Consider the following 27,871-nt stretch of genomic DNA (forward strand, 5'->3'; position numbering starts at 1 on the left):
CCATGAATAACTTGGGCCCAAAGCTAACTGTGAGGAGAACATAACTGGGCCGAACATGTGGGCCTGAAGACTTGGAAGTTCTCAGATAGATGATGGGCCGGACAAGGACAAAGGAGGCAAAGTACATAAATATTCTTTGTGCCATTTCTGGAAAGGAAACTCCAATTCTTTAATAATTTTAGCGGTGGAATTAAAAAAAGATATGGCCCATACCATATATTACATACTCCCTCCGTCCTATAAAAAACTAGTACTGGATGTGACACATCCTCATCACATTCTAATACTATTAATCTGGATATACTTTTGTTTAGATTCATTGTATTAGAATATGTCACATCCTGTACTAGATTCGTTTTTTTCGGAATAGAGGGAGTACACTTTATTCATTCACGAATCTTGAAAAGGGATTATTATTGCAAAGAATGTCTAGTATTGTAGCTGGAAAAGGTAGAACATTTTCCAAACACAATTTGGCGCACATATGCGCGCCACATGTAAGTTTCAATATTCCCAGTGAGAATCAACTGCCCATAGTCTTAAAAAAAACCGCCCACAACATGATCATCTCCTTGCCTGCTTTACCAATATTCTTAGCTGACCTGAAAGGTTATTATCTTGTCTTTTGAAGGGTATAAGAAAATTGTCTTGCAAAATTGACTCAGTTATAAAATCCATGATTAATATCGAACTGAAAAGTTTTCAGGTATTCACTTCGGAAAAAATATACCTGAAAAGTTTTCGCAAAGGGAATAAAATACGGTATCAAAGTTTAGTTCCCCTACCCTTACGGACTACTCCTTTCGTTTCAAGTTATAAGACGTTTTGACTTTGGTCAAAGTCAAACTGCTTTTAAGTTTAACAAACTTTGTAGAAAAAAATAATAAAATTTGCAACCCAAGACAAATTGATTATGAAAATATATTAATTATTGATTTGATGAAACTAATTTAGTATTATAAATATTACAATATTTGTCTATAAACTTAGTCAAGCTTAAAACAGTTTGACTTTGACCAAAGTCAAAACGTCTTTTAAAACGGTCAAAAACGTCTTTTAAGACGGAGGGAGTATTCATTATCACGGGCAAACAGTACGATTTTTCCTAGTATTTCTTAGAATTATTTTTTAAAATCAAAACTTTAACTTTAATTTATAATAATATGTTGTTATTCGTTTTAAGCGGCAGTTTCAGCCATAATCCATAACAACTTTAGAACACATAGAGTTTGAGGAAACTCCAACCATAGTATATAATTTTTTGTCGATTTCAAACAATACCATAAAATTTCGATTTCAAGGGTATCAATTAATATCACATATTGAACCAAAATTATAGCGCAGTACTACTTTTATTGTCCCATTAGAAAGTCGTATGGAACTTATCACAAACATACATCGTAAGCTCCACGTTAGTTATAGAATTTCGAGCTCCTTCGAAACGCAGAAATTCCACAGAAATCAGTCCAATTCCCACGAAATTCCCGCAAAATTCCTCCATTCCAAAGGCGGCCTTGATACGTTCATTTCGAAAGGGAAAAGTTCCATGTTCTAAATCAAGACTACAGCTCACATGCTTTAGGGCTTTACATCCATTTAATTTCCCTGTAGTTGCAAGGCCAAAAGATCAAGAGAACACATCAGATTGACTCAGCAATCCAAAAACAAGCAATGATCCAAACATATCTTCACTGTCACGATGCATCTGTCTGCATTTTTTTTTCAAGAATCCCTGAGCCGCTTTCTCATGAGGCTCCAGAGAAAGCCACAAGAATCTGCAACTTTAACACTTGCAGCAAAAACAACCATAAAGTTTCAGAATGCCCAGCTCCTGGTTTCAGATTTAGCAGCTTTGGCTGATGATTAACGAGAGGTTTCAGAGATTACACCCTGAAAAAATCCAATCCACAAACTGTTATTACCGATGTAATTACTCAACAAGTACAGAAACAGCTATAGCGTTTCTGACGACCTAAAGCAGTAGGACACGATGGTCGATGGAATAAAGGCTCAGCTCAGCGAAAGACTCAAGAAGCTTCGCTGCAAAAAAACTCTCCTCTCATTTCAGAGGAATAAATCCTCGTTGATCGATTGCTTGCCTTCTATGCGATCTTGTTCGTTGCTTGCGGCTTTAATTCATCCATCAATCGATTGATCTCTGAACTTTCTGAGAAGCAGAGAGGAGGTAGCTTGACAGCAGCTGCTTCTCGCATGTACAAGAAGAAGAAGCTGAGGTTCTTAGCCACCGTCGTCATCGCTGCTGCATCACATGGGCGGCGTGATCGGAGCGTTATTCCGCGGTGGTGGTCACCGTCGTGAGATGCACAGAGCGCCGATGAACCAGCCGGGATACGGCGGCGGCGGCGAGAACCACCGGAGGGCGATGCTGACCAAGAAGTACTCGTACATACCTGACAACTACCAGTCTCTCGATCAGGTGGATGAACACGACGAGATCACTGATAAATAGACCAAATATTGTGATTGATTAAGCTTCTTTTTTTTTGCATGTTTCTGCTTCTGAATTGCTGATCGAATCAATGCCTGAACAACAAATTGATTTTTTTTTCTTCAGGTGACAGCGGCTCTGCGAGATCAAGGGCTCGAGTCGTCGAACCTGATACTTGGCATAGACTTCACCAAGAGCAACGAATGGACAGGTAGATTTTTTTTAGGAGAAATAAATATATTTTTTCGATAATAATGTCCTAACTGTATCTTCACCAAGAACTCCTTGGTCCTTGCTCGATCTGATCTGATTATTTCAACTGCTCATGTTCTTGCCTGCATTGCTCTGAAAGTTCTGAATTATCTGTGTGTATTCAGGGAAGCGTTCGTTCAGTGGGCAGAGCCTGCACAAGATAGGCAGCACACCAAATCCATATGAGCAAGCCATCAGCATCATCGGCAAGACATTGGCACCTTTCGACGATGATAATCTCATCCCATGCTTTGGCTTCGGCGACGGTAAGAGGCTCAAATTTGTGCTAGATGTTCAAGAATTGTAAACAAAATTTGTGCAGAACTTAGACATTTGAGGAAAAAAACATATGATCATATGATAGATGTTCATTGTCTTCTTTGTTGTCTGAAGAATTGTGCTGTTCTTTTTTCCCATTGCAGCAACCACACATGACTACAATGTGTTCAGCTTCCATCCTGACAACTCACCCTGCCATGGATTCGAGGAGGTCCTATCATGCTACAAGAAGATTGTGCCACACCTCAGGCTATCTGGTGATGATCCAATCTATTCACATCTCTGAAAAACCTTCTGCATTGTGCATTGACCTGCAGAAAACTGAACTGTCACTGACAATTCAACTGGTGAAATTGTGTGCAATTTGCAGGGCCTACCTCTTTCGCGCCGATCGTCGAGGCGGCCGTCGACATTGTTGACAGGAGTGGAGGACAGTATCATGTTCTTGTCATCGTTGCTGATGGACAGGTTCTCTCCTTGAAATGAAGAACACTTCTGCAAAGTCACACTGACTCACTCTCTAGTAGAATTCACTCAGTCTGGTAATAAAAAAATTTGTGGCAAAATTCAGGTGACTAGGAGTGTTGATACAAGCGATAATGATCTGAGCCCCCAGGAGAGGAGGACAGTGGACTCCGTTGTCATGGCAAGGTATACACAAACTGCAAAGTTTCAGATTAATTTCAGACTTGCAAAAAGACATTGGTTAAATTTACTTAAGAAAAAAATATTTTTCTTTTTCAATTGTTGATTGATCTACTCAGCTCCTACCCTCTATCCATTGTTCTTGTTGGAGTTGGAGATGGCCCATGGGAAGACATGCAGAAGTTCGACGACAAGATCCCGGCTCGCCAGTTCGACAACTTTCAGGTTAACCTCTGAATCTCATCACCATAAACTGAATCTTGGAGATGAATTGATCACAATGCAATGCAGATTAAACATGCAATAATGCAATGGTTACTTAATTGTTTTGTGCAGTTTGTGAACTTCACGTCGATCATGTCGAGGAGCACGACGCAGCAGCAGAAAGAGTCGGCGTTCGCCTTGGCGGCTCTCATGGAGGTGCCCATCCAATACAAGGCCACCATGGAGCTCGGCATCCTAGGGTAAGTCTTAACGTTTGTGCCGAGACGTTTTACAATGGTCTCTGCTAGTAGTAGAATTAATCTGGACCGTTCATTTTTTTTTCTAATATAATGGATCATATCTATCAGTAGAGCGTGTTCTAACCGGATGATTAGATAGATTATGGACTTAAGAAAATTGCTCATCTGGTGCTGTGGATAGATTAACTGTTAGTACAAAGCTAACAAATACTCCCTCCATCAAAAAAAAAAAAACCTAGGATTGGGTTGTGTCCAGATTCAAATTCAGGATTGAGATTTTTTTTGGATGGAGGGAGTAGTTCATAAGAAATTATCTAAGAAGCACTTACGCATAAGGCTTTTGGAGAAATCGTACTTTTAGAAGCATGGCACGAATAATATTCAGATTCAGATTTTTTATCTCGGTTTCAGTTAGCACACTTTTCAAACAACTAAATGGTTTGTTTCGTCCAAAAACTTTATACATAAAAGTTACTTTAAAATATCAAATATATCCATTTGTCAAATTTGTAATAATTAAAACTTAATTCATCATATGCTAATGACTTTCCCGTTTTACGCGCTAACTTAATCTTCATCAGTTTTAAACACCACTTAATTCATACCCCTCCGTTTCACAATGTAAGTCATTATAGTATTTTCACATTCATATTGATGTAACATCAATATAAATGTGGGAAATTTTAGAATAACTTATATTATGAAATGGAGGAAGTACATCCAATAGCTGGTCAACATTGCTGTTTCTACTCTTCTTCACCTGATGATTTATTTTGTGATGCTGCTCCGAAGCCGGTCGACGGGGAAGGCTAAGAGGATCATGCCTGCTCCGCCGCCGCTGCCGTCGGCGGCGGGGAGGCAGCCATCGCTGAGGAGGGAAGACAGCGCCGCCGCCACCGCTGCCGCCGCCCCACCGTCACCAAGAGAGGATCAAGTAGAGCAAATTGCCATAGTTTCATCAAGAGTTCTTTTTTTCCTTGTAATTTAGGTTTGACCAAGATTTGACTCACACATCACCTGCTGCTTGTTCTTGCAGGTGTGCCCAATCTGCCTGACCAATGCCAAGGACTTGGCATTTGGGTGTGGCCACATGGTAAACTGAAAATTCAGACTAATTCAGAGTTTTCTTTTTTAACCTCTTAACAGATGATGAAATCTATTCAAATATGTAGAAACATTTGTTTGATCGGATTGTTTCTGACATGCAAAATTGTAGAGAAAAAACATTTGTTTGATTGGATTCTCTTTCTTTGTGAAAACAACAGTGCTGCAGGGAATGTGGGGAGAGCCTGACCAAATGCCCAATTTGTCGACAGACGATTCGGTCCAAGCTGAGGCTGTACTCAGGATGATCAAATGCTTATGGACTGATGGAATGGAGCTTAAATCTGTTCTTAATGTACAGAATGCATGAACATATCGTTTGTGAGAAATACTCAAATCAAATGCATGCATTGGATTTGTGCTGCGAGATAGGGGACCAAACGAATGATTAGATTTGTTTTTGGTTTTGTTCATGTTGATTTGTAACAAAAGAATCAAGAATGTGGTGTGGGGTAAAGCTAGCTCCATGTGCATAAGTTTTCTTCTGTCTTAGCTCCTTGTATAGTTACTGCGAAATAGAACGAATGACATACAATGATACAACGGGGAAATAAATAAATAAATAACTTGAGGAGAGGAAAACCGTAATTTTTTTTTCTTATGTTGCTTGGGGAGATTTGCCTCTGTGATGAAAACAATAGATTTCTTTTTGTGTATATTTGTTTATATCAAATTGTGAATTTTGAGTTATGTACTACTACTGAGTATTGTCTGGAGTTTGACCAATTATATTCTGCTAGTTATCTACTGGGATTTCTTGTAACCGTCCTGATGATAAATAGTAGCAATGCTGCAATGCACTGAGCCATTATTCTCGCAAATAAATGGGACATAAATTGGATTGATTTGAAGACCAACCGTTTCTGCAGCACGCCCTTTCTGTTGCTTCTTCCTCCTCCCTTATATATTACCTTCAGCGTTTCCTCGTGCAAAGAATTCCAAACAAAGAGCCCAAATCATTACGCTGCTGCTGCTTCTTCTGACGCATCATAATACAGAGAAAGAAGCTCATTGCATTCTCAGGTTCAGAAAGAAGGAAAAGAGATGGCTTCAGCTACTGCCTCATTGCTCACATGCTTCTTTGCTCTCGCACTCTTCATGCTGCACAGCAACGGTACACATCTCTCACTTACAGCCTACTTTTCTTCATCAAACATTTTTTCTATTGTTTTTGAAATCAGATGAGATTTTGTCTGCTCAAAATAATCAGCTCCATGTTTTCCAATCCTCATTCTCTCAACAAAATGCTCCACAATCTGTATTCCATGCAGCAGCAGCAGCAGCAGCAGCAGCACCCAGCCTATACCATAGCCAGGTAAACAAACAAACAAACAAACAATTCTCAGTTCTCATCAAGAAATTTCAGTTCTCCTTAATTCTGCAGCAATGCAAACAAACCCAGAATGGCAGCATCATATGATCTTGCCATGCTCATCAACTGTTCTTGCCTGAAACTGAGCAAAACCTGCAGTCATCCAAGACATGGTGTGTCGCAAATCCAGCAGCCAGCGAGGATGCTTTGAGGGCTAACCTGGAGTTCGCCTGCTCGGAGAGCGACTGCGCCGCCATCCAGGGCACCGGCGGATGCTCCTTCCCCGACGACGATGGCAGCCTGCCGACGCGGGCGTCGGTCACCATGAACGCTTACTACCAGGCCAGGGGGAGGAACTCATGGAATTGCTTCTTCAACGGCACTGGCCTCATCACCATCACTGATCCCAGTAAGTATTAGCCTCTTCAAAGCTTGCTTCACTTGCTGTTTCTTTCACCTGAATCCTGCAAATTTACATGGCTTTCTTGCCAACCTTTGCAGGTTCTGGCAATTGCAAGTATGCCTGAGTTGAGAGTTTGCTCCAAGTTAGCCAGCCAATCTCTGGAGCTTGACAAATAAAGTTTTCAAGGGATGTTTTGTTTGTCCAAGTGCCCCTAGAAAATATGGTGTTCTATATTTCAGTGTCAGAGTTGCTAGAATTCAAGTCATGTTTAGCCTCAATGTTTGGGTAATCTTTAGAGAGGAATGCTTTATACCGAGATAATATTGTTCCATATCTTCAGTGCAGTTCTTCAAAGTTCAAAGAGTATGAATCCTAGGCATGTCTTAATTGTATTTGCATAGCACTATATGGTCCTGTGCTGCTGTGAACGAACAGTGGCCCAACTATAATAAATAAACATGAAGTTATGCTCAAATTATTTCAGATTAAACGAACCAGCTTGAAACTATTCAAGTTACTGTAAATTACAGTGCTAGGTTTAATTCCTAATCCAACAAGTACTACTGGAATATTGTTGAGCATCAGCTAACTTGATACTAAAACTGAGTCTACATGTAGCATCGGCAGCTGGCATTCACATCTCCACCTTCATCTGTTCATGACTCCAAAATGGGTTCCGTTACCTGATATGACAGGAAAGCAAACATAAGTCATTTTAGTGATACTACGATCATACGTAACAACACTGTGTTGGAATTTTCTGATCAACAGAAAGACAAGCCCCCAGAGGGTTTTATGAAAGCATCTTGCGAGGGATTAATATAACAGGTCAACATCCACCATAATTATGTTTTGTTCAGGCCATCATCGTACATAAACTACATAAACCAATAATTGATCATGGACATGATGCCAACAGCCATCTAGTAAATGGTGCATGTAGAATATTGTACTGCAAAAAGCACCATAAGAACAAAATTGTTATCAGTATCCTGACTTCCTGATAATACAGTGTACCAAGTTTGGGAAGTCAAGCGGATTATACAGCTGGTCACAAAATAATCCCATATCATAAGCGCAAGCATAATTTTTTGCAAGCACAAAAAAAGCTAAAGATTTATTGAGATAGTGAAGGGAGAAATCCAAACTTACATTGATAACTATTACTCTGGCTTCTTCAAGTTTATACAATGATCTGTAGCTTCATTAAAAAGAGCCTCAACTTGCTTCAGCTCCAGCTCTACAAAAGCAACAAGACATGTAAAACACTGGACTTGTAAATAATCAGTTGTAACATGGTGAGGAATTATATAATGAAGGCAAAATATTCCAAGAATGTAATAGCAAAGCATACCAGCAGCTTCCAGTTGTTTCTGAAGCTCTGTGCCTACAACTTCATTCTCTGCCTGCGCATTTCAAATTCATAAGCATTTTAGCTGCAGGACACAAGTATCATGAATACTGATACTATGGCAGGACATGCTGCCGAGCGTCTGCTAAACCTTCATTCAGAAGAAAGCAAGCGACTAAGGAGGACAACCTTAGTATGAAACTCCATCCACAAGGCGTAGGAAAAAAAAAACAGAAGGAAACATGCACAAAGATACCATCTTCACAAGACACTAGCTTAATGTCACCCTTTCACAATGTACTGCTCAGAGGGCAAAACTGAGACATACCTGTAGCTCTTTAATTCTTTTCAGCTGATCCTCTTCAGATGATAGTGGCAACGCAGAAACAAGAGCATCAAACTGCATAAAAAAACCAAAAAAAAAAGAGAACGGTATTGGAAACAGTAGCTAGTAGCACATTTCAAGTGTACTCTCAGATGCAAAGTTTGCCCTCTGGAGACAGAGGTTGGTGTGCTGCATACCATCATCCCACCTACATTTTGCGAGGAACAGTACAAAGATTGGTGTGATCCACATCATCGTCAACCCTTCTTTGCGAGGAATAATATGAGTGAAGCTCCTATTTTGCAGATCCATTCAAAATTATCTCGAGAGGGCTAAAAAACAGCACAATGCAACTAAAGTACTCTACCACACTACATGAACAATCTCACTATAGAAGATATGATTCTGTAAGTAGAAGAATTTTCAAAGAACCAGGCACCCTGACCGTGGTTGCAATCACACAAAAATGCTAAGGCTGGTCACACCAAAAATTACAGTCCAAGCCCTAAAGCGTCAGACCCCAAGAACCAGCAGGCACTCAGGCATTTCATCGAGCAGGTGGCAAGCAGAGAAGATAAGCGACGGAAGACGCGTACCTTCTTGGCGGCGAGGACGAGCGCGTGGCTCATGGCCTTGGGATGCTCGGCGAGGTCGAGCGCGGGCGGCTGGGCCTGCGCCGGCGGAGCCTGTGCCTGCGCAGCCGGAGCTCCCGCCGCCGCCGCCGCCGCCGCTCCAGGCTGCGGCTGGGCGGGGTCGTCGGGGTTAGGGTTTGCTGCTGCGGCGGCGGCGGGGTTGAGCGGGTCCGGGTAGTTGTTGGAGAGGCGGACCGGCGGCGCGTCCCGCTGCAGCGTCCCGAAGGTGTTCACCGCCACCATCGCCATCTCGTTCAGCTGCTCCTGCAGCTGCGAGATGATGTCCATCTCCGGCGATCTCGTCCCCCTCCTCGCCGCCGGCGACCTCCTCCTCCTCCTCTTCTCCCTCTCCTTCTCTCTCCTCCTCCTCTCTATCCACCAAGGCCCAATTACATCTAGGCCCATCAAAGAAAACTGGTGGGCCCAGCACATCGACAGTGCGCAAGCCACTCTCTGACTGGCACGTGGGCCCATGGCTAGCTTGATTACGAAGGAACCAAGGGACCCCACGCGGAAAATTGCATCACATCACCACCACGCGTCCAGATCTGATCCACACACAAATGGATCGGACGGCCCAGGATTAAACCAAACTATTACTAACAATTAACTCACCCGATTAGTTAACACTAATTGAATCGGACTTGGACTCTAATCTAGACTAATATAAAAAGCACGAGTTGTTTAGTGTAATTAACACCATGATTGCAATTAGCGCCGGATTAATCCTGCGGTTACAATTAGCACCGGATTAACACCGCGTCTTGCTCCGAAAAAAGAAACTGCACGCCAAAAAGAACGAAAAAAAGAACGCACGCCAGCCACGCCGCCCGCCTCACCTGCCGCCCGCGTGACTTCCCACCTCGCCTCACCCGACCATGCCAGGCCTCGCCGCCGCCGACAATGTGACTTCCCACCTCGCCTCACCCGACCATGCCGGGCCTCGCCGCCGCCGCCGACCATGAGCCTCACCCGCCGCCCGCGTGACTTCCCACCTTGCCTCACCCGACCATGCCGGGCCTCGCCGCCGCCGACCATGAGCGAACTCCACGAGCAGCGCCAGCGACCGACCCACGCTGCCCGGATCGGAGGCGAAGGACAACAGCCCGGGGCCGCCTTCATCGACGCCGTGCGCGCCCAGTCGATCCACGGGAGCGCGGCCGCGGCCGCAGAGGCGGCGGGGGAGCGGTAGGTGATGACGTGGACGCGGCTCCTCGTGCTACCGGCGAGCGGGACAGGAGGAGGAGGAGGAGCGCGAGGGCGGACGCGGCGGCCGCGGCCACGGAGGGAGCCTATCATGGAGGAAATGGTCTGAGGAGGAGGAGGAGCTAGGGTTGTCGCAGCCTCTTCAATGGTGATCTCCTGCAGGAGGCGAACGGGAGCAAGTATCAGCAGCAGAAGCTGGGTGGTGTGCCCTCGTCGCAGCCGCATCATCTGAATGTGAGTGACTCCACAAGAACGAGAACCCTGAATTGAATCTGACATTTACCATTGTTCTTGCATCATTCATCCAGTGGTAACGTTTTACATGTCTTGGATTGTTGGATGACATTGATTTCAACACTGGAAAATTGTTGTTTTTTGCTTCGGGACAGCAGCAAGTTACCCCAGCATTGACAGCCTGCAGATCGACCACAAGCCGGCGACTGCGGCGGGACGCCAGTTCGGCTCGGCCTCCTCTCCTCCTCCTCCGCCGCCGCCGCCTCCGAACCATCCCCAACGTCATCCCCTCCGAGCACGGCCGCGCCGCCGACCACGCGGGCTTCCTCGACGCCGTCGACCCTCTCCTGAATCTCTCTCTCTCTCTCTCTCTCTCTCTCTTTCTGAATCACCCACATACGAATCAATTTAGAGATTTACCCCCATTGTTGCATCTATTAACTGATGAGTTAGGAGATTTACTGAATCTGATTTCTGCCTGTTCAGTAGATAAGGTATTGATGAAGCAGCTTGGATGCTAAGGCAGTGTTTGGCAAATGTCTAAGGGAAATAATTTCTCACCCCTCTTTAAATCTTAACCATTCATTCTCCCTCATACATTTAATCCTAACTCTTCATTCATTTCCCAATCCCAATCTCACCCCTCATTTCCCATTATCCAAACACACCCTAAAGGGTTGAGGCACACCCATATATTGCAGTAGTATATTTTTATAATGGAAATGTGTTAAGGGGTAAGTCAACATGTACCATACCTTTAGATAATTTTGTATCATTTGCCTGTACAATGCAAATCATGGAAGTTTTGCTGTAATTTTTGTCATTGGTTTTTCATGAATTTAGGGTGAGTTCAGCAAGTTATAAGGTTGATCAGAATTACTGCCACTTATGGCATTAAACTTTAAGTTTGAATGGCAAGGGGTGTGGGCTGGCAGCATGATTTGAATAATTCCTCCTAAGGCCACAAAACAATTGGTCTTCCCAGTTTGGTTGGTTGGTGGTCCGAGGATGAAAATCAATTAGAATTTTGTGTATGGAGTTTTTTCTTTGAATTTTGAGTATTTATCATTTTTCGTTGTTGATGAGTGAATGTTAGTATCAAGTATTAGTGATAGCAAGATTAACAAACCGCGCTACCAGCTCAACATTGTTCCTCAATCACTGTCTGTGTTGTCACTGCCTTATCGACTTGGCAATGGAAAACAATATATCAAAAGTATTTTGTGTTGTAGATATTTTCTTAATCATTATAGATTATGAATTACTAGGACTTACATATATATATATATATATATATATATATATATATATATATATATATATATATATATATATATGTATGTATATTCTAGACCTAGGTCATATTTACACAATACACGTAGATAAATAGATTCTTATACTTATAATATGCTCAATTCAATTTATGTTGAGCACAACGTGCCTTGCACGTGCATATTCACTAGTTAATATAAGGAACGGGTGGGACCCACGCGGAACGACCACGCGTCCAGATCAGATACACACAGAGCGGATCGGACGGTCCGAGATTTAACCAAATTATTAACAATTATTAATTCACCCGATTAATTAGCGCTAATTGTAATCGGATTCGGAGTCTAATCTGGCAGCGCACGGGTGGGCGCGCCAGCCTATATAAGGGCTCGCCGCGGGGAGCAGATGGACAGATCGCTCGATGGACGCAGCCATGGCCGCCTCCGCCTCCGGTGAGAAGAAGCGTCAGGCTCAGCCGCAGCCGAGCTCGTCGTCCGGCGCCGGCGCCGTCGTCGTCGCCGGCGGCGGGGCGGCGCAGCAGATCATCTTGTTGCACCGGACGCTGCACATGGAGTTGCTGAAGGAGGCGGGCGAGATGGCGGCGGCGTGCGGCGGCGACGTCCACGCCATCGTGTTCTTCCCCGGCGGGTCGCGCGCCGAGTACCACACGTTCCGCGGCGCGCCCATCGCGGCGGCGCGGGCGCGGGCGGTGGCGAGGCGGAGGCGCGAGGCGGAGGCGGCGGCGGCGGCGCTGCGGGGGGTGGTCGCGATGGACGTGTCGGGGATGGCGGCGGAGGAGGTGGAGGCGCACCGCCGGAAGCTGCTGGCGCTCAAGGCCGCCGTGGTCCGCAAGCTGCAGGAGAAGGCCGCCGCGGCGGTGGCGAACGTCGCCGCCGGCGACGACGACGACGCCGGCCGCAGCAACAAGATTAGGAAGATAGAGTGATTCATTAGTGGCGGCGGACATAACAATGTAATTAGTTACTAATAACTTCAATTGGCATCATGGATGATTTTTGTGCAGTCTATTCGCCAACTTTGTAATTACCCCGATTCAATTCATTCAATTCATTGTGATCAATTCGTCAAATTTGTAATTACTTCATCCTGAATTTTCTCTGAACCCACAATTATAATCGCAAGATTAAAAAAAGGAGCGCCCAATTAGTTCTCCGTATTACGGCAAGATCTTGTGAATTTCATGAATTCCAATTTCATTCTGTTAAAATTCTGCGAAATGGAGGGCCATACCATCCAGTACTGGAGGCCCAGCCCATCAAACAATCGGATCCAACTCCAACCCAATTACAAACCCAAACTCGCTTCGCTTTATTAATTAATTAATAATAATAATAAAATATTTTCCCCCTTTTTCCAGTGCTTTCGCTGCGCTATTCCGTTATTCGAAGCGTGCTCTGCTCGCTGCTGCTCCTCCACCTCTCCCAATTAGGGTTTTCGCTGGCTGCGGCGGCGGCGGCGGCGGCGGACGGCGGCGAAGTCAGGCGGCCTCTCCGGCATCCGCTCCGTCGAGGTGAGCCCCTCCCACCCTCTTCCCCTTTCCCCTCCCGTACGGATCCCGCGCCTAGGGTTTCCTCCCTCCCGTAGGTGAACCCTTGCGATTGGGCGTGATTTGGGCGGCTGCTTGCTCGCTCGCGAGCTTGGTTGGTGGCTGCTTTGGCCGGGATTTGGGTGCGTTGGGACTCTCGGGTGTGGGTCTGCGACAGATTAGCACCGGTTGATTTTGTTAGATTAGGGGATTTGGAGGGGTTTGGGATTGCATCCCCAAAGCTGAGATCTTTTATGGCTGGGTCTAAGGATGGATTGCAATCTGTTGGGTCTGTATTCTCCATTCTTCGAGTTGACTATGTGGAGTTGCTTTCTGGTTAGATTAGGTATAGCTGCGTACGAGTTAGATCTTCATGTTGCTAGGACAGTTTCTCGTGTCTGGATTGGAAATTTCTGTCTTGATGTGTATGTTCTCTATACGGGAGCCGCGTTGGGTTTAGGGTTCTTTTCACATTTTTTTTTCTTCATGAGATTAATGGATAAATACCTGGGTTGTGCCTATTATTAATACTAATCAAACACGATTTATTATGTGGCGTACTGGCGAATGATGACAAACTTCGTTCTTTTTTTCAGATGAAAAGCAAATGCGGTATGGTCCTGTGATTTAAGCTGGAAGATCCGATGCTGTGTTGTGAGGCTTGGACACCTTTCACATTCTGAGTCTCTCAGGTTGGTTTCTATACTACAGTGCCATCCTGTTCCTGTTGTTTCTTGATGTGTAGAGTATGTCAACCTTGCTTGCTTGTCATGTTTCCTTAAGTTCTCGATGTTCCATGCATTGACGTAATACAGTCTGTAGACCATCCTTCTGAAAGAAGGGCTCCTAGCAAACCATGTAGATCCCAAGTGAAGAACCCCTAATTAACTTGCTGTTGTGGACTTGTGGTTCTCTTTTGTGTCATCTTTCTGTTTCCTTCATTTGTGGTGATTGTTGGCTGTTTCCCTTGCTTGTATGTGCTTTTCCATTCTTAGAATTGCATGCAAATACACTGTTAATGCACCCAAATTTACTGACCAATGTTGTGCCTATTGTTTAATCTTGAAAGTTGAAACCAAGAACTGTTGTGTTCTTTTTTGCTTAGATAACCATCAGATGGAATATGACATGCTAGCTATATGGTCCATGTAAAACGACTCTATATGGTTGGCTTCTTGGATTCTTTAGACAATGTAGGGTTAGCGTTTTGATGTGCTTAGCGCTAGAATTGGGAGATGATTGTGGTAGGTGAGGGGACATAGGAATTCATGCGAGCTGATAGAATTATCTTTCTCACATGCAGGATTATGTAAATGCCACTTTTTGGAGTGTCTGCCCTTTTGGTTTAGTCTCCATTCCTCAAGACTATAGCTAGCAATTATATAAAGAAAAAAAATTGAACTGTTAATTGCCACCAAGTCGGCAAAATCGCTGGAACACAACATTCGAGGGAGAAACTTCAGTGGAATACGAGTAGTATCAGTGCCCCAAGGTCTCTGCAATCAGAGACAGTAACAACTGAACCTTAAGTATCGACCAAGTCTGGCAAAACACTGGAACACAGTAAATGAAGGAGAATTTTGGTGCAATCTGTTGATGCCCCAGATAACAGCAATTACTGCTTGACATTGTTTTCTTGGTAGGTTGTGTTTGTAGATTTAGCCGTCCTGTAAGTGTAGAAAGCAAACATTCTTGTCATATATTTACCTGTAAGTTGTATAGGTTTATTTGAGTGGTTATAATGTATATGTTGAATGAAGTATTCCATGGTTTTTGATTGTGAACTATGCCAGATGAATAAAAAACACTGGTTTGTACCTGGGTGTGGAATTTATAAGTTCTTCACAAGTCTGATGACTCTTACAGTCCTGCTGTAAAAAAGTTATTGCTTCTTATCTCTGCATAAGGTTCATTTTCCATTGTGTGATTGTGTGCAATCTTGATGTTGGGCATTTTCTCCACCTTTTGACTGTGCCAAATCCAATCTCCACAGTTCTGGCCAATTATTCAAATCGCATGCTTAGTTGTGCTAAATCTGCTATAATAATTATTCCATTCTACTTTTATGAAGCCGTGTGACTAATCGTCAGCTAGTTGATAAATCGGATAGGGAGCACGACTTGAGGGATACGACTTTGACTTGGCACCAGAGGACGCATTGGAGCAAGGGCAGCTACAGGGTGCCGCTTGGCAGGCCTGGTTTATCGAGCCCATTGAGTGAAAAGGGGGATGAGAGGATTGTCGGGTCCATTGGGCACAGCAAGTAGTAGCAGACTAGCAGTAGAAGTAACTGGTATATATAGTAATAACAGTCTGAAGTCAACTAAATGACAGTCACGACTATCCTTGGAAGATGGGCAATCGACTTTACTGACTAAAAAAACATCTATTCTAATATTCCACAGGACAAAACTGTAGGCTATACTTTATACTTATTGCCTTTCTTGGGCATTCAAATGGACAGTGAAATACGTACTGATGGAAATTGCAGGCTATAGTACTATACTTTATACTGTTGCAGTATGGTGTTAATATCCCAACCCGCTTACGCACATGTACAAGGAAGCAGATGGGTGATGCTGAAGTTTCAGCAATTGCTGGCAAAAATACGTGTTCAGTTTGGTACATGTTGATAAGTTGCTAAATTGTTGAGTGTCCTGTTGTTTGATCTTAGAAATAAGCAAGATAGATGTGCTGACTGTAGTCTGATGTGGGGAAGGTAATCAAAGCGCTCTAGAGGATAACTACTCACATTCCTGTTGGGACACGAGGGAGTTCCTGAAAATCCTCAAAAATAATTCATGGAAATAGTGCACACTAGGGTTTGAGTGCTTGTGAATTCCCTTCAACAAGTGTTGGTATACGTAGTTGCCTACAAAGAACAAATGAAACAAAAATACAGAGAAAAGTATGTCCTGAGCTTTTTGGTGAGGGTATCAATTAAACAAAAATACCAGAGAAAAGTATGTCCTGAGCTTTTTGGTGAGGGTATCAATTATTTGCCACCCCTAAAATTGATTCTTATGAGGATTTGCCACTCAAATGTCCAAGCAATGTACCGTATGACTAAAATTTGGAAAGTGTAGGTGGCATATAACTTGTACAATAAGAAATTTTTCTTAGTTTTTTGGGACATATCTTATGTTGTATCTATATAATGAGAGTGGTTAGCCACTTAGGCGGTTACCTTGAATCCTTGATAGTGGAAGGTCTGTTTCAGTATACCCCTCCTGGCTTTAGCGTTCTTTTACTAGATATGTCTTACTTGATCCTGGATCCTACTTATTATACAGCTGTCAGTCAGTTGTTAAGTGTCTCAACTTTGTTGATGTTTCTGAATCATGTCCTTTGAGAAAGCTATATCTTTTGCGCATACTGCAGCAGTCACTTTTGTTGTTGAAGTATTCTATTCTTCCATTGATTATAATATATGCAAACGATCTTTGATTATTTCAGATAGACCGACAAGAGTACTTTCGGATAAGGGAAAGGAGGTTGTGCACCAGGAACTACTTCTTTGTTGGACTAATAAAGAAGGGTTAAAATGACTGGTGAAACAAGGAAAGAACGGTCCAAGTGGGATACAAAAGGACCTCCTGATATAGTGGAGATCAGTGAAGATGAGTCTCTTCCTATGAATATGGATGATCATAAAAAGGGCAATGATGATCATAGAAAGGGCAGTGATTTGCTCCCTTCTCAGGATTTTGGTCATGGTAATGACAAGCAAATTGGTGAATCTCTGAACCTCAAATCTACTGTCTCTATGCACCATGGTAGCGCTGGACATGAGCAGGATCGAGCTGATGGACTCAACAAAGATATCAAGGAAAGGTCATCCAAGGCATCCTCTGAAAGGTTGCCTCTTAGAATGGGTGATGAGGATCATAATAAAAATGACTGGCACAACAGAGGCTTTGAAAAGGCAGCTGGTAACCAAGGTATGAGCAGATATGCAGATGACAGAAGGCGTGGTGATGGGTGGGGTACAACTCTTAGCCGTGGTTATTCTTCTAGGATATCATCATCTGGTCCAGATGCGTGGAAGAGAAGTCGCAGTCCACTATCTCCAAGAGGTGGTTGGAACAGGTCACGCAGGTGTGTTTGAACAAGTAATTAGTTTAATTAACTGTGCAACTGGTAACTTTTTTCTTGTATATTGTGTAGCAGCTGTTGGAGATGATTTTAAAATGAAATTTATCAAGAATGAAATATCCAAGATAGATTGTATGGTTTGTTTGTTCTATAAATGTCAAAGATGATGCTCACATAAGAAGTTTTTACAATTTCTATGGAATACATTTATTTGAAATTCTAATGAAAAATTCAATTTACTAGTTTCTTTTCCCTGCCTCTTTAATATATTTGTTTTCTTTTACACTTTACAGGAACAGAAGCCGTTCTAGAAGTAGAAGCAGGAGCATAGGGCGAGGTAGAGGTAGAAGCAGAAGCAGAAGCAGAAGTCCTTATTTCAGTGACCGTGGATCTGAATGGAGGGTTGAGAGAAGCAGATCATCTGGAGGACCTGCTCTTCCCTGTAGGGATTTTGTAGCTGGTAGATGCAGAAGAGGCTCAAATTGCAGGTTCCCTCATGAAGATGGTGTGCGCAGGCAGTTTGATGAGCATTATCCTGTAGATTCAAGGGAAAAGTATGGGCATCAGAATAGGGACTTCATGGATCCACGAGAACAAGATGACTATTTAAGGAATAGGCCACCTCGAGGTGGCCATTATGATGAAGGAACTTGGGAAAGATCTGAACCTCGAAGGGAGTATCGGTCTACGATGCCATGCCATGATTTTGTCAAAGGAAGATGCAGTAGGGGTGCGAATTGCCGATATGTTCATGATGATTCCACCCCTCATGGTGGATGGAGAGATGAGGTTAGAGATAATGCTATTGGTAGAAGTGGCCCTGATTCATCATATGGGAACAGGACTGAGCACCGTAGAACAAATAAAAACCCCTGCAAATTTTTTGCTAACGGTGGATGCCGTCGTGGCCAAAATTGCCCATATCTCCACGAGGAAGCTTCCCAGAGCCAAATGGGACTGGGTGCACCTGATGAGCCTGGTTACACTGGTGGGCCTACAACAAGAGGAGATTACTTGAGCTGGAGTGAACAAAATAATTCTGTGCAGGCAAGTTCTCATGTTTTGTCAAGAGATGACAGAGAAAACCCTGTTCCTCAGGGTACTGGCAGAAATGATTCTCGATATGAGAACAAAAACCGGCATTCCAAAGATGCTGGAAGTAGTCAGTACCAGATATTCCCTCAGGATGATTTTGGTTCAGTAGGGCAAAACAAACCTGAAATAGCTGCTTCACAACTGCCACAGTTCATACCTTCTGTCCAAACAGGCACAGAGAGCATAAACATTGACAAGGTATCTGACATGGGTGGTCAGAGTGGACCTGGAACCGTTGGCAATTTGAGTATGCAAATCGGGATGCATTCTGCTAATCTTTTAGGAGGGCATAACTTGGGCCAAAAAGCAGAGAGCCAAGATGCAATTTCTCAAATTTCTGCTGCACCATCTCTTCCGGGCGCCACCCAATTGCAGAATACTACATCCTCAGTGCCTTTGAATAGCCAAGTTCAGCAAAGTGACTTTTCATTACATCCAAATAGGCAGGACCAGTTTGCAGTTCCTCATGCAACTACAAATAACTCTGCTCCTAGCATGCAGAGCCAGCCAGTTGCTCCTTATATGGGGCACAGCCAACACGGCTACATTATGGGGGCACAATCATTACCAGATCTCTCTGTGCATAATGGACAAATTTTCAATGTTGGTCAAGTTCCACAGAATCTTCCAACAATCGTGCATGCTGGGCAGAATCAGGCAACAAGTGACACACCCAACCTGGGCCGAGATAGTGGTGATCAAGGCTTGCAAAACACACATAATTTCCAGCCTGTTGCTCCAAATGAGCAAACTCAGAGTCAAACCTTGCAAGGGTTATCAGTGGTGGCCAGTTCCAGCTCAGTTGATATGGCTGGAGCTCCTCTTTCTCACAATGCAGTGTCAAGTCAGGAAGAAGTCCGTCGTGTTACTGCATCTTTGGCCCAGTACTTTGTTCCTTCTCTGACTGCTGATACCTCTGGGCTGCAGTCGTCTCAGCCTGATCCAAATTCGAGTTTGATGAACAATTCGTCTGCTGCACCTCAAGCAGTTCAACCTAATCACTGGCCTTGGTTACAACAAGCAGGAATGGTCCAACCTTCACATATTGTTCCACCTGAACAACCAGCTCCCCAGACATTTCAGGCACCAATGGCTGCTGGTAGTAGTAATGGCAACCCTCTGCTTTTACCCCATTCGGTTGCACCGACTGTTCCTGCTGCTGCCTTGGCGACCAATGAAACTACACCTGCAGAAAATAAGAAAGAAGAACCAAAGGACACTGATGCTGAGGCTAATGAAGATGGTGAGAACAAGAAGAGCAAGGATTCCAAGGCGTTGAAGATGTTTAAGCTTGCACTGGCTGACTTTGTGAAGGATGCACTTAAGCCCACCTGGAAAGAGGGTCAAATGAGCAGAGAGGTTCATAAAACAATTGTGAAGAAGGTTGTCGACAAAGTTACGACCACAGTTGAAAATACTCCTCAAACAAAAGAGAAGATTGATATTTACATGTCCTACTCCAGAGAAAAGCTAAACAAACTCGTCCAGGTAACAATGAGCTTCCACTCTCAGCGCTGTCCACCTGGCATCTCTTGTCATTTGAGAAACTAAACTCACACATATAGGCTAATTGGGCTGTGTTTGTGTGTAGGCATATGTTGGCAAGTATGCCAAGAAAGATTGAAGACATGGTGCCTGTTCTTCCTGCATTGTATTAGAAAGATTGAAGCAGCCTTAGCTGTCCCCAAGTTTAGGATTCTTCTTTTGTCTTCAAAGCTAGTTTAGGATCCTGTAATTTAGGGATTTGATTAAAATCACAAACATATTTTTCCCCTCCCAATTTCAATGTTCACTATGGTGGTTTGACAGGTAGAGTATTTTGCTGGTAGGGCAACTGAACCAAATGTTACCTCAATGTAACTTTTGTAGAATATTCATCCGAGTCATGAAGCTTTCTGTATGAGATTGTACAATCTTTGGATCATCTGTATGAGCATAAGCTGAGATACACCCGATGGTTGTGTTTGTGCTAATCTGTGCTGTCCCTTTCAGTGTGCAGCACAAACAAGAAGTGTAAGCTAGCTGCTACTACCAGTCTATTTTGTCACATGTCAGGGACTCAGGGTTAGGAACATATTTTTAACCTGAATTTTATTCGCTGGATCCATATGCGAGGCTACGATGGCTGCACGTATGTCTGCTTGACAAAGTCGGCAAGACAACATGAGCTGCATGTATGACTTCCTTGAGCTTCCTGGTGCCTGCCTTCTGATGCACTGATGCTTCTGAACTTCTGAAGTTGTTGTAGTAGTAGCAGTGTACCATATTTCTTCCAATTAAACTGGAAAAATCTAGCTAGCTAGCCACCGTGATTCATCGTCCATCCAATGCAAGATGCCAGGAAATTTTCACTGATTCGGTTGTTGGTCTCTGGTCCTGACCAAATCTCATGTCTGAATAATTTATTTAATCACCACAGAAAGGAGGACAGCTTAGTACAAACAAAAAGAAATTTTGCTTTGAACACCTTGACCAGTTTTAACAGCGGCGTAGCAAGAAGGGTGTTTTGTGTTGTGGTTGGTGAGGAGAGATCTCTGAAGATGTGATTAGTCAAAGAGGCCAAAGAACATTAGTAAAAACAAGAAGGCTGCCGCTTTGCTACGTCGTCTCTCGCCTGTGACTCTGAAGAACATCTCGCTTGTTCTTCAATTGATGACTTGGCTACTACAGTAGTAATGAATGGTCAGAATATGGGACACATCAGTGTCAATGTGGAGCTTTCTGCTGTTTTGATGTGGTTTGTGAAGCTGCTGCTTGGAAATGCGAACCTGCCTAGATAAATGGCTGGACTGTGAGTACAATTCAATTCTTGGTGAATATTTAATAGGTTTATTTTAGAGGCAATTTGGATCTACTAGTATACTGTATTAGTACTATATTGATCTCCTTTTGGTCCCTTATTAGAGAATTCAATTTGGAATGCTTGTCTTTGTGTAACTGTGCTTTGACCACTGTCTAGATTCCAGACAGGTACCCTAGTCCAATTTAAACTCAAACTAAATCAACCAAAGCTTATTTGTTTGGACTTTGGCTTATGAGCTATTACAAACATATTGTAAAATTAAATTTTCTTCTTTTCATTTTTTTCACTCAACTATGTCTTTGGACCGCTAAAAATATATGTATAAAAGTTTTTCTACTCAATCTTAATAAGCCAAACAACACAGCCTTTGTCGTACCAAAATTTTTGGGAAAAGCCAAAGGAAAATAATAATCCCAATTACCGCACGATACCAGAAATTATGCAAAAGTCCAATTACAACCACGCTGGGAAAAAAAGGTACCAAGAACAATTTATTATCCTATGGAAAAAAAAAACCTCGTGTCGATGTTATTAAAAACAAAAAACATTATTTGCCTACCTAATATTTAATTTTGGAGAGAGATAAGGATGTGGATGGTATAAATATCTTTGTTTTAGATAATGGCCGTGTTTAGTTCATCGTCAAATTCTTTTTTACGTATACGGACTCACATTTAAAGTATTAAACGTAGACTAATAACAAAACTAATTACAAATTACGCCTGTAAACTGCGAGACGAATCTTTTAAGCATAATTAATCCATCATTAGTACATTTGGAATACTGTAGCACTTATAGCTAATCATGACGTAATTAGGCTAAAAAGATTTGTCTCGTGATTTACAGTCAGATTGTGCAATTAGTTTTTCTTTTTGTCTACATTTGATGCTCCATATATGTGTCCAAACATTTGACGTGACAGAAAAGTTGGAAGTTTAATGAGAAAAGTTAGAATCTAAACACAGCCATAAATATCTTTTCTAGTTCATTTTTTTTTTGTCACGATCAAGCTTTACAACTAGCCGTATCACAGCAAACCATTTTCCATCTCTTTCCATCCACTAGTTTCAACTTTCAAATACTAAAAAAAACAACACAACGTGACCAATATCCTGCCTACGTGGATCAACCCACCCTGACCCCAATCCGACCCATCCATCCCCCAATCAACGGCCTCGATGCACCCACCGTCCCCACGGATGAACGGCCGAGAACCCTCCACGTCTCACATCCAAATCTCACTATAAGACCGCTATAACCACAGAAAAAAATTTGAAAATATACTTTTTTTTCTTTCAATTTACAAAAATATACTTGCACGACATATATTTGCGAAAATATACCTCGTCCGTATATTGGGTTAGCGGGAGCGGTACGGTAGGCACGGTCGCGCGTAGTGGGGATGCGGGATCGAGCCGGTCCCGCACGGCGGTTGCGCGGAAGCGATGCAGCCCGTGGAACGGGTATGCGGGAGCGGCAGGGATGCGGGAGCACCTTGGGAGCGGCACGGTCCCGCGGAACGGGCGTGCTGGAGCGGCTCGGTTCCACAATTTTTACTGTATCAGTACTGTTTTGACACTATTTGGCACTGTTCAAACAGCGGTACCGCGGATCCAATGTGCGGAACCGGCTCATGAACAGTGTGAAAACAGTGCGAAACAGTGCAGAACAGTGTCAAACAGTGCTATATGCATGCATGTGCAGCTTGGCTGCTCGGTCACGCGCGGCCGGCCTGCGTGACCGCACGGCCGGTCCGCGGGACCGACGCGGTACCGTGCGTCCGTGCTGCAGGACCACCGGTCCCGCGGAATGGTAGTGCGGGACCGCCTCGGTCCCGCGTAACCACACTGCGGGATAGGTATATTTGTGCAAATTTTCGTCACATAGGTATATAAATGCAAAATAATAAAAAAAGAAGTATATTTTCAATTTTTTTCTATAACCACGTATCGAGAAGAAAAGAGAAGAGAGAAGAAAACGGGCTACAGATTTATAGCTAGTTGCAACACGGACTCTAAGACGTTATGTGTATATGAGAGATAGGACCGGTATTAATGGTGTAGTATATTTTTGTACTTAACTATTGTATGAATAGACTATTAGATTAGCTATAGATGATTTAGAGCCAGCAGTTAGCTATACTGTTAAAACTTGCTCTGACGAGAACGCCCCCGCCACACGTGCCGAATGACCCGCCCCCACCCCTACCCCGATCCGGTGGGCCCGGTGCGACCCCCCCTGCACCCGGTCCACGAAACGCCCTCGCGGACCCGGCGCCTCGCTGTGAGTGGGCCGGCCCATGCACCGGGTCCATGGACCACCTACCCCCGCGTGGGAGAATTCCTACCGCGACCGGTTTATATACCCGCCTCGTGTACCCGCTTCTCCCCCACTCAACCTCTTCTCCTCCCTATCCATTAATTACTCGCTTCGTGGTCGGAATCCATGGCCGCCGCCGTCGGGAACCCTAACGCGGCCGCCGCTGCGTCGATCTCGGCGTCGAGGGTCGGTGCGGGGGCGTTGCGCGCGGGGGGCTTGAGGGTGGCGGCGGGGAGGAGGGGAGCGGGGGCTGTGGTGGCGGCGGCAATGCGGCCGGCGAAGGCGGTGGCGTCGCCGGCGAAGGAGGCGGCCGGGGAGGTGAACGGGGCGGCGTCGGGGGGGTTCGCGAGGCCCGACGCGTTCGGGAGGTTCGGGAAGTTCGGGGGCAAGTACGTGCCCGAGACGCTGATGCATGCGCTCACCGAGCTCGAGGCCGCGTTCCATGCCCTCGCCGGCGACGAAGATTTCCAGGTAACCGCCGCGGTGCTGGATCCCCCCTCCCCCCACTCCGATTTATTGGATTTGGTGCTCGCTTGTTTCGATTTGATTCGCGAAGTATATTTCGTTTGGGTTTTATTTTCTTCAACCCCCTTGGAAAACGCCACCATTTCATTTCGTCGCCGAATTGGTTGATGGTCGGAGATGTTGATTTGCAAGGTTTAGTCCGTCGATTTTGTTTCTTTTGTGGATTAATGATGATTGCTTCGATTATATTCTTATAGTTTGCTTCTTTTATTTTGTGTGGATTAACGCTAGTAATACGTGATACTTGTGTGTGTTTGAGATCTCTGGTTTGTGGTAGAGGGGAGAAGTCACATCAATTTGCAGAACCAATCAATCTTCCTTTGAGACCGATTGATTTTTCGACGAAGATTCAGTTTTCGTCTGTGTCCCTTTCCGAGAACTGCAGCCACATATAGTACTTTGGAGCCCCTATTCTTCAAGCACCGGTATCACTGTATTTGAGCTGTAGCTACATCGCCTTTCAGAGACCAAATGCATTTCAATAGTGTGAATAGTTTGTTTCATTTATCACTGCAATGCCTGCAACTTCATATGATTCCTGAATCATGCGAAATGTTTAGAAGTAGTAGTAGTCATTTTGATTGCTAGGGAGATTATGAAATAACAAGAGAGTTGTGTGCTTGACAACACCTTGCTCTTTGCAGAAAGAACTTGATGGTATTCTCAAGGATTACGTCGGCCGGGAGACCCCGCTGTACTTTGCGGAGCGATTGACTGAGCACTACAAGCGCGCTGATGGCACAGGCCCCATGATTTACCTCAAGAGGGAGGATCTTAACCACACTGGCGCCCACAAGATCAACAATGCTGTCGCTCAAGTCTTGCTTGCCAAGCGGCTTGGGAAGGAACGTATCATCGCCGAGACTGGCGCCGGCCAGCACGGTGTTGCCACTGCCACGGTGTGCGCGAGGTTTGGGCTGCAGTGCATCATCTACATGGGTGCTCAGGATATGGAGAGGCAGGCACTTAATGTTTTCAGGATGAAGCTTCTTGGAGCAGAGGTATGACGGAAACTTGTGCATCTTTGTGCTTGCAATCGTGTACACTCGTTTCGATATGAATGTACAATTGTTCCTCAACATGGTTTGCTGATCTCTTTTGCTGAAACAGGTGAGGGCAGTACATTCTGGGACAGCAACTTTGAAGGATGCCACCTCGGAGGCCATCCGTGACTGGGTCACCAATGTTGAGAACACTCACTACATTTTGGGATCAGTTGCTGGTCCGCATCCATACCCGATGATGGTGAGAGAGTTCCATAAGGTGATTGGCAAGGAGACCCGTAGACAGGCCATGGAGAAGTGGGGTGGCAAGCCTGATGTCTTGGTTGCTTGTGTTGGTGGTGGATCAAACGCCATGGGTCTCTTCCATGAGTTCGTTGATGATCAAGATATAAGAATGATTGGAGTGGAGGCTGCTGGCTATGGTGTAGACACTGACAAACATGCTGCCACTTTGACAAAGGGAGAAGTGGGAGTTCTCCATGGATCATTGAGCTATGTGTTGCAGGATGATGATGGACAAGTTATTGAACCCCACTCCATTAGTGCTGGGTGAGTATTCTGTTGTTGGCATTGACAGTAATTCATTTTTACAGCAGTTGGGCTAATCATCTATGCTGTTTTGAATGGTAGGCTGGACTACCCTGGTGTTGGGCCTGAGCATAGCTTTTTGAAGGATATTGGACGTGCTGAATATGACAGCGTGACAGATCAGGAGGCACTGGATGGTATGTGTTTCAGTGTCACTATCTACGGTTCTCTTCTCTGATATTTTCCTTCCACTTGATTGGTGGAATATCTACTATAAATGCCAATAGTATATCTCTTTGATGGTGGGGACTGCTAATGAGTAAGAGTAGGCTAATAGAACCAACAACTGTTAAAAACTGTTATTCTTAGTAGCATATATTGTGAATGTTCTGAACTTTCTTGATACGAGTTTAAGCAGGGCTAAGGCACCAATTTTGTTGTTTGGCCCCTCTACCATCTTAATGATATCAGAGCAACTACGCTTTGGTTGTCTGCAACTCTATCTGATTCACATGTTAGACAAAAACTTTAGATTTACACTGGAAATTAAGCTTTGCTGTTGAGTTAGTAGGGTATCCGAAAGTGACCCTGAATTACAGATAAGTAAGACCAGGCAAATTCTTAACATGCTGAGTTGCTGACTCAGTAGTTTGCTAGCCGTCAGTCTGTCACATATGCATGTTATGTTAAACATTTAGTTGATGTTTTGATCTTGATTGTTGTTTACTTGTTTTAACATAATCCTGAGTACTAAAATATTACCGAGTTGCGTAAAGTTATGTTGGAAGTCTTTCACATCTTCACTGACATAACGATAAACATTTACTAGTTGATGTCCCAATCGTTGATTAATGCTGCAATATCTAACTCTTTAAGTGCTATGCTCAAAATCTAACTATTCCCTTTTCGAATGCTATCTTCACATGCAGCTTTCAAGCGCGTCTCTCGGCTGGAGGGCATCATCCCTGCTCTGGAGACGTCCCATGCGCTCGCCTACCTGGAGAAGCTCTGCCCAACGCTGCCCGACGGCGTGAGGGTGGTGGTGAACTGCAGTGGAAGAGGAGACAAGGATGTCCACACAGCCAGCAAGTACCTTGATGTCTGAAAAAACTCTAGAGGGGCTAAAAAATGATAGCTTTTCCATGAGCAGTTTTGAAAGGGTGCAATACAACAGCAGCAATTGATTAGAGCTTTGTTATTTGGATAAAAAAGTACCAATAATGCTTGGAAGTTCATATTAGCTACAAGAGTATCTTTGTTTGTTTGTCTTTGTATCTGAATGATGTTATTGGCGGAGTTGGTAAATATAACTAAATAAACACCAATCTTTCTCCATTCTATCAGCATATCTTTTCAGCTTTGCTCCGTAGTATGCTGTGTTCTCTCTGAATCTTCAGTTGTCTTGTTACTTTGTGAAGAACATGATGAAAGGAACAAAGAGGAGGTGAATTGTGACATTTGTTTAGTGGTTGAGTCACTACGCTACCTTTGCTAGTAATTAGTTAAAAGTTTTATCTTTTGCTAGTAGTAAAAAATGTACTAACATCATCTTAAAAAAAATGTACAACCTACTACTACCGCTGCTACTGTCTGTCTGCAGCTGCTGCATTGCTTGAACAACATCTTTCCTTGTACAGGAGTGAGAGATGTCGACAGGTGACACTGTGACAGCAGCCTGCTCTGACTAAACCAACAAATTTGTTGGGTGTTAGGGCCTTCATTTAAGTTGAGATGGCTTAACTGTCTTTAAAGCTAAGCTGCCGCCGCCATGGTTGTTGATTCTCCTGATCTGTTTTGTTTGGAACACATGATTTCCTAGGTTTTGACAGTATCCGATGATCTGAATAAAATAAAAGAGACGTATCCTTTTCTTGCAAGACTAACCAATAGGTAATGTATGGGTTTTTGAGATACACATGGTTTCCTATGCTTTGACAGCATCATCTGAACCAAAAAAGAGAAAATGTCCTTTTCTTGCAAGACTAACCATGGGTGATGTGTCATGTGTAGGTTTTTGAGATGTAGCTT

The 27,871-nt window shown here is 43.9% G+C and overlaps 5 protein-coding genes and 1 long non-coding RNA gene across 10 annotated transcripts; 5 read left to right on the forward strand and 1 right to left on the reverse strand.

The window, feature by feature from the left end:
* The first annotated feature begins 2,104 nt into the window (after nt 1–2,104).
* On the forward strand, nt 2,105–5,775 carry LOC4344608 (E3 ubiquitin-protein ligase RGLG4). Its single transcript, XM_015795380.3, has 11 exons — nt 2,105–2,437; nt 2,576–2,660; nt 2,827–2,967; nt 3,124–3,237; nt 3,351–3,448; nt 3,552–3,631; nt 3,745–3,850; nt 3,962–4,089; nt 4,882–5,023; nt 5,126–5,182; nt 5,355–5,775. Exons 1-11 carry the CDS (start codon nt 2,270–2,272, stop codon nt 5,439–5,441), a joined length of 1,206 nt encoding a protein of 401 aa, XP_015650866.1. The 5' UTR covers nt 2,105–2,269; the 3' UTR covers nt 5,442–5,775.
* A 324-nt stretch (nt 5,776–6,099) lies between these two features.
* On the forward strand, nt 6,100–7,535 carry LOC4344609 (major pollen allergen Ole e 10). Of its 2 annotated transcripts, none has more exons than XM_015795383.3 (4): nt 6,100–6,307; nt 6,465–6,508; nt 6,665–6,914; nt 7,007–7,535. In XM_015795383.3, the coding sequence occupies exons 1-4, from the start codon at nt 6,238–6,240 to the stop codon at nt 7,030–7,032; spliced, it is 390 nt and encodes a 129-aa protein (XP_015650869.1). In that variant the 5' UTR covers nt 6,100–6,237; the 3' UTR covers nt 7,033–7,535. The 2 variants fall into 2 exon arrangements, with proteins under 2 accessions (XP_015650869.1, XP_015650870.1); XM_015795384.3 differs by having other exon boundaries at nt 6,468–6,508; nt 7,007–7,381.
* Nucleotides 7,358–9,619, reverse strand: LOC4344610 (mediator of RNA polymerase II transcription subunit 21). 2 transcript variants are annotated; one of them, XR_010734517.1, is made up of 6 exons: nt 9,181–9,619; nt 8,797–8,879; nt 8,588–8,659; nt 8,263–8,314; nt 8,061–8,148; nt 7,358–7,591 (listed from the first exon to the last, which is right to left on the reverse strand). XR_010734517.1 is itself a non-coding variant. In XM_015795382.3 (5 exons), the coding sequence occupies exons 1-4, from the start codon at nt 9,502–9,504 to the stop codon at nt 8,072–8,074; spliced, it is 525 nt and encodes a 174-aa protein (XP_015650868.1). In that variant the 5' UTR covers nt 9,505–9,619; the 3' UTR covers nt 7,358–7,591; nt 8,061–8,071. The 2 variants fall into 2 exon arrangements, 1 of the variants encoding a protein (XP_015650868.1); XM_015795382.3 differs by lacking the exon at nt 8,797–8,879.
* A 382-nt stretch (nt 9,620–10,001) lies between these two features.
* On the forward strand, nt 10,002–11,514 carry LOC136351288 (uncharacterized). 2 transcript variants are annotated; one of them, XR_010734261.1, is made up of 2 exons: nt 10,002–10,656; nt 10,812–11,514. It is a non-coding gene; the product is annotated as an uncharacterized lncRNA (long non-coding RNA). The 2 variants fall into 2 exon arrangements; XR_010734260.1 differs by having other exon boundaries at nt 10,815–11,514.
* Nucleotides 11,515–13,307: 1,793 nt separating this feature from the next.
* Nucleotides 13,308–20,770, forward strand: LOC4344611 (zinc finger CCCH domain-containing protein 55-like). Of its 2 annotated transcripts, NM_001422902.1 has the most exons (5): nt 13,308–13,459; nt 14,071–14,166; nt 16,931–17,572; nt 17,863–20,152; nt 20,256–20,770. In NM_001422902.1, the coding sequence occupies exons 3-5, from the start codon at nt 17,019–17,021 to the stop codon at nt 20,286–20,288; spliced, it is 2,877 nt and encodes a 958-aa protein (NP_001409831.1). In that variant the 5' UTR covers nt 13,308–13,459; nt 14,071–14,166; nt 16,931–17,018; the 3' UTR covers nt 20,289–20,770. The 2 variants fall into 2 exon arrangements, 1 of the variants encoding a protein (NP_001409831.1); NR_186617.1 differs by lacking the exons at nt 16,931–17,572; nt 17,863–20,152; nt 20,256–20,770 and adding an exon at nt 14,778–15,294 and having other exon boundaries at nt 13,330–13,459.
* A 3,088-nt stretch (nt 20,771–23,858) lies between these two features.
* LOC4344612 (tryptophan synthase beta chain 1) lies at nt 23,859–27,307 on the forward strand. The gene is made up of 5 exons (NM_001422904.1): nt 23,859–24,257; nt 24,956–25,312; nt 25,422–25,864; nt 25,946–26,040; nt 26,773–27,307. Exons 1-5 carry the CDS (start codon nt 23,913–23,915, stop codon nt 26,946–26,948), a joined length of 1,416 nt encoding a protein of 471 aa, NP_001409833.1. The 5' UTR covers nt 23,859–23,912; the 3' UTR covers nt 26,949–27,307.
* The last annotated feature ends 564 nt before the right edge of the window (nt 27,308–27,871 follow it).

This window comes from Oryza sativa, chromosome 8 (genome assembly GCF_034140825.1).
Source record: "Oryza sativa Japonica Group chromosome 8, ASM3414082v1".
Taxonomy (NCBI): Eukaryota; Viridiplantae; Streptophyta; class Magnoliopsida; order Poales; family Poaceae; genus Oryza; species Oryza sativa.

Excerpts from the sequence above, each read along its gene's own strand:
- LOC4344612 (NM_001422904.1), top strand. The coding sequence starts at position 23,913 with ATGGCCGCCGCCGTCGGGAACCCTAACGCGGCCGCCGCTGCGTCGATC. Across the intron at positions 24,258-24,955 it reads CCGGCGACGAAGATTTCCAG|AAAGAACTTGATGGTATTCT; the intron begins GTAACCGCCGCG and ends TGCTCTTTGCAG. Across the intron at positions 26,041-26,772 it reads AGATCAGGAGGCACTGGATG|CTTTCAAGCGCGTCTCTCGG; the intron begins GTATGTGTTTCA and ends CTTCACATGCAG.
- LOC4344610 (XM_015795382.3), bottom strand. The coding sequence starts at position 9,504 with ATGGACATCATCTCGCAGCTGCAGGAGCAGCTGAACGAGATGGCGATG. Across the intron at positions 8,660-9,180 it reads TCGTCCTCGCCGCCAAGAAG|TTTGATGCTCTTGTTTCTGC; the intron begins GTACGCGTCTTC and ends TTTTTTATGCAG. Across the intron at positions 8,315-8,587 it reads AAAGAATTAAAGAGCTACAG|GCAGAGAATGAAGTTGTAGG; the intron begins GTATGTCTCAGT and ends TGAAATGCGCAG.
- LOC4344608 (XM_015795380.3), top strand. The coding sequence starts at position 2,270 with ATGGGCGGCGTGATCGGAGCGTTATTCCGCGGTGGTGGTCACCGTCGT. Across the intron at positions 2,438-2,575 it reads ACTACCAGTCTCTCGATCAG|GTGACAGCGGCTCTGCGAGA; the intron begins GTGGATGAACAC and ends TTTTTTCTTCAG. Across the intron at positions 5,183-5,354 it reads CATTTGGGTGTGGCCACATG|TGCTGCAGGGAATGTGGGGA; the intron begins GTAAACTGAAAA and ends TGAAAACAACAG.
- LOC4344609 (XM_015795383.3), top strand. The coding sequence starts at position 6,238 with ATGGCTTCAGCTACTGCCTCATTGCTCACATGCTTCTTTGCTCTCGCA. Across the intron at positions 6,308-6,464 it reads CTTCATGCTGCACAGCAACG|CAGCAGCAGCAGCAGCAGCA; the intron begins GTACACATCTCT and ends TATTCCATGCAG. Across the intron at positions 6,915-7,006 it reads CATCACCATCACTGATCCCA|GTTCTGGCAATTGCAAGTAT; the intron begins GTAAGTATTAGC and ends CAACCTTTGCAG.
- LOC4344611 (NM_001422902.1), top strand. The coding sequence starts at position 17,019 with ATGACTGGTGAAACAAGGAAAGAACGGTCCAAGTGGGATACAAAAGGA. Across the intron at positions 17,573-17,862 it reads GGTTGGAACAGGTCACGCAG|GAACAGAAGCCGTTCTAGAA; the intron begins GTGTGTTTGAAC and ends TACACTTTACAG. Across the intron at positions 20,153-20,255 it reads AGCTAAACAAACTCGTCCAG|GCATATGTTGGCAAGTATGC; the intron begins GTAACAATGAGC and ends GTTTGTGTGTAG.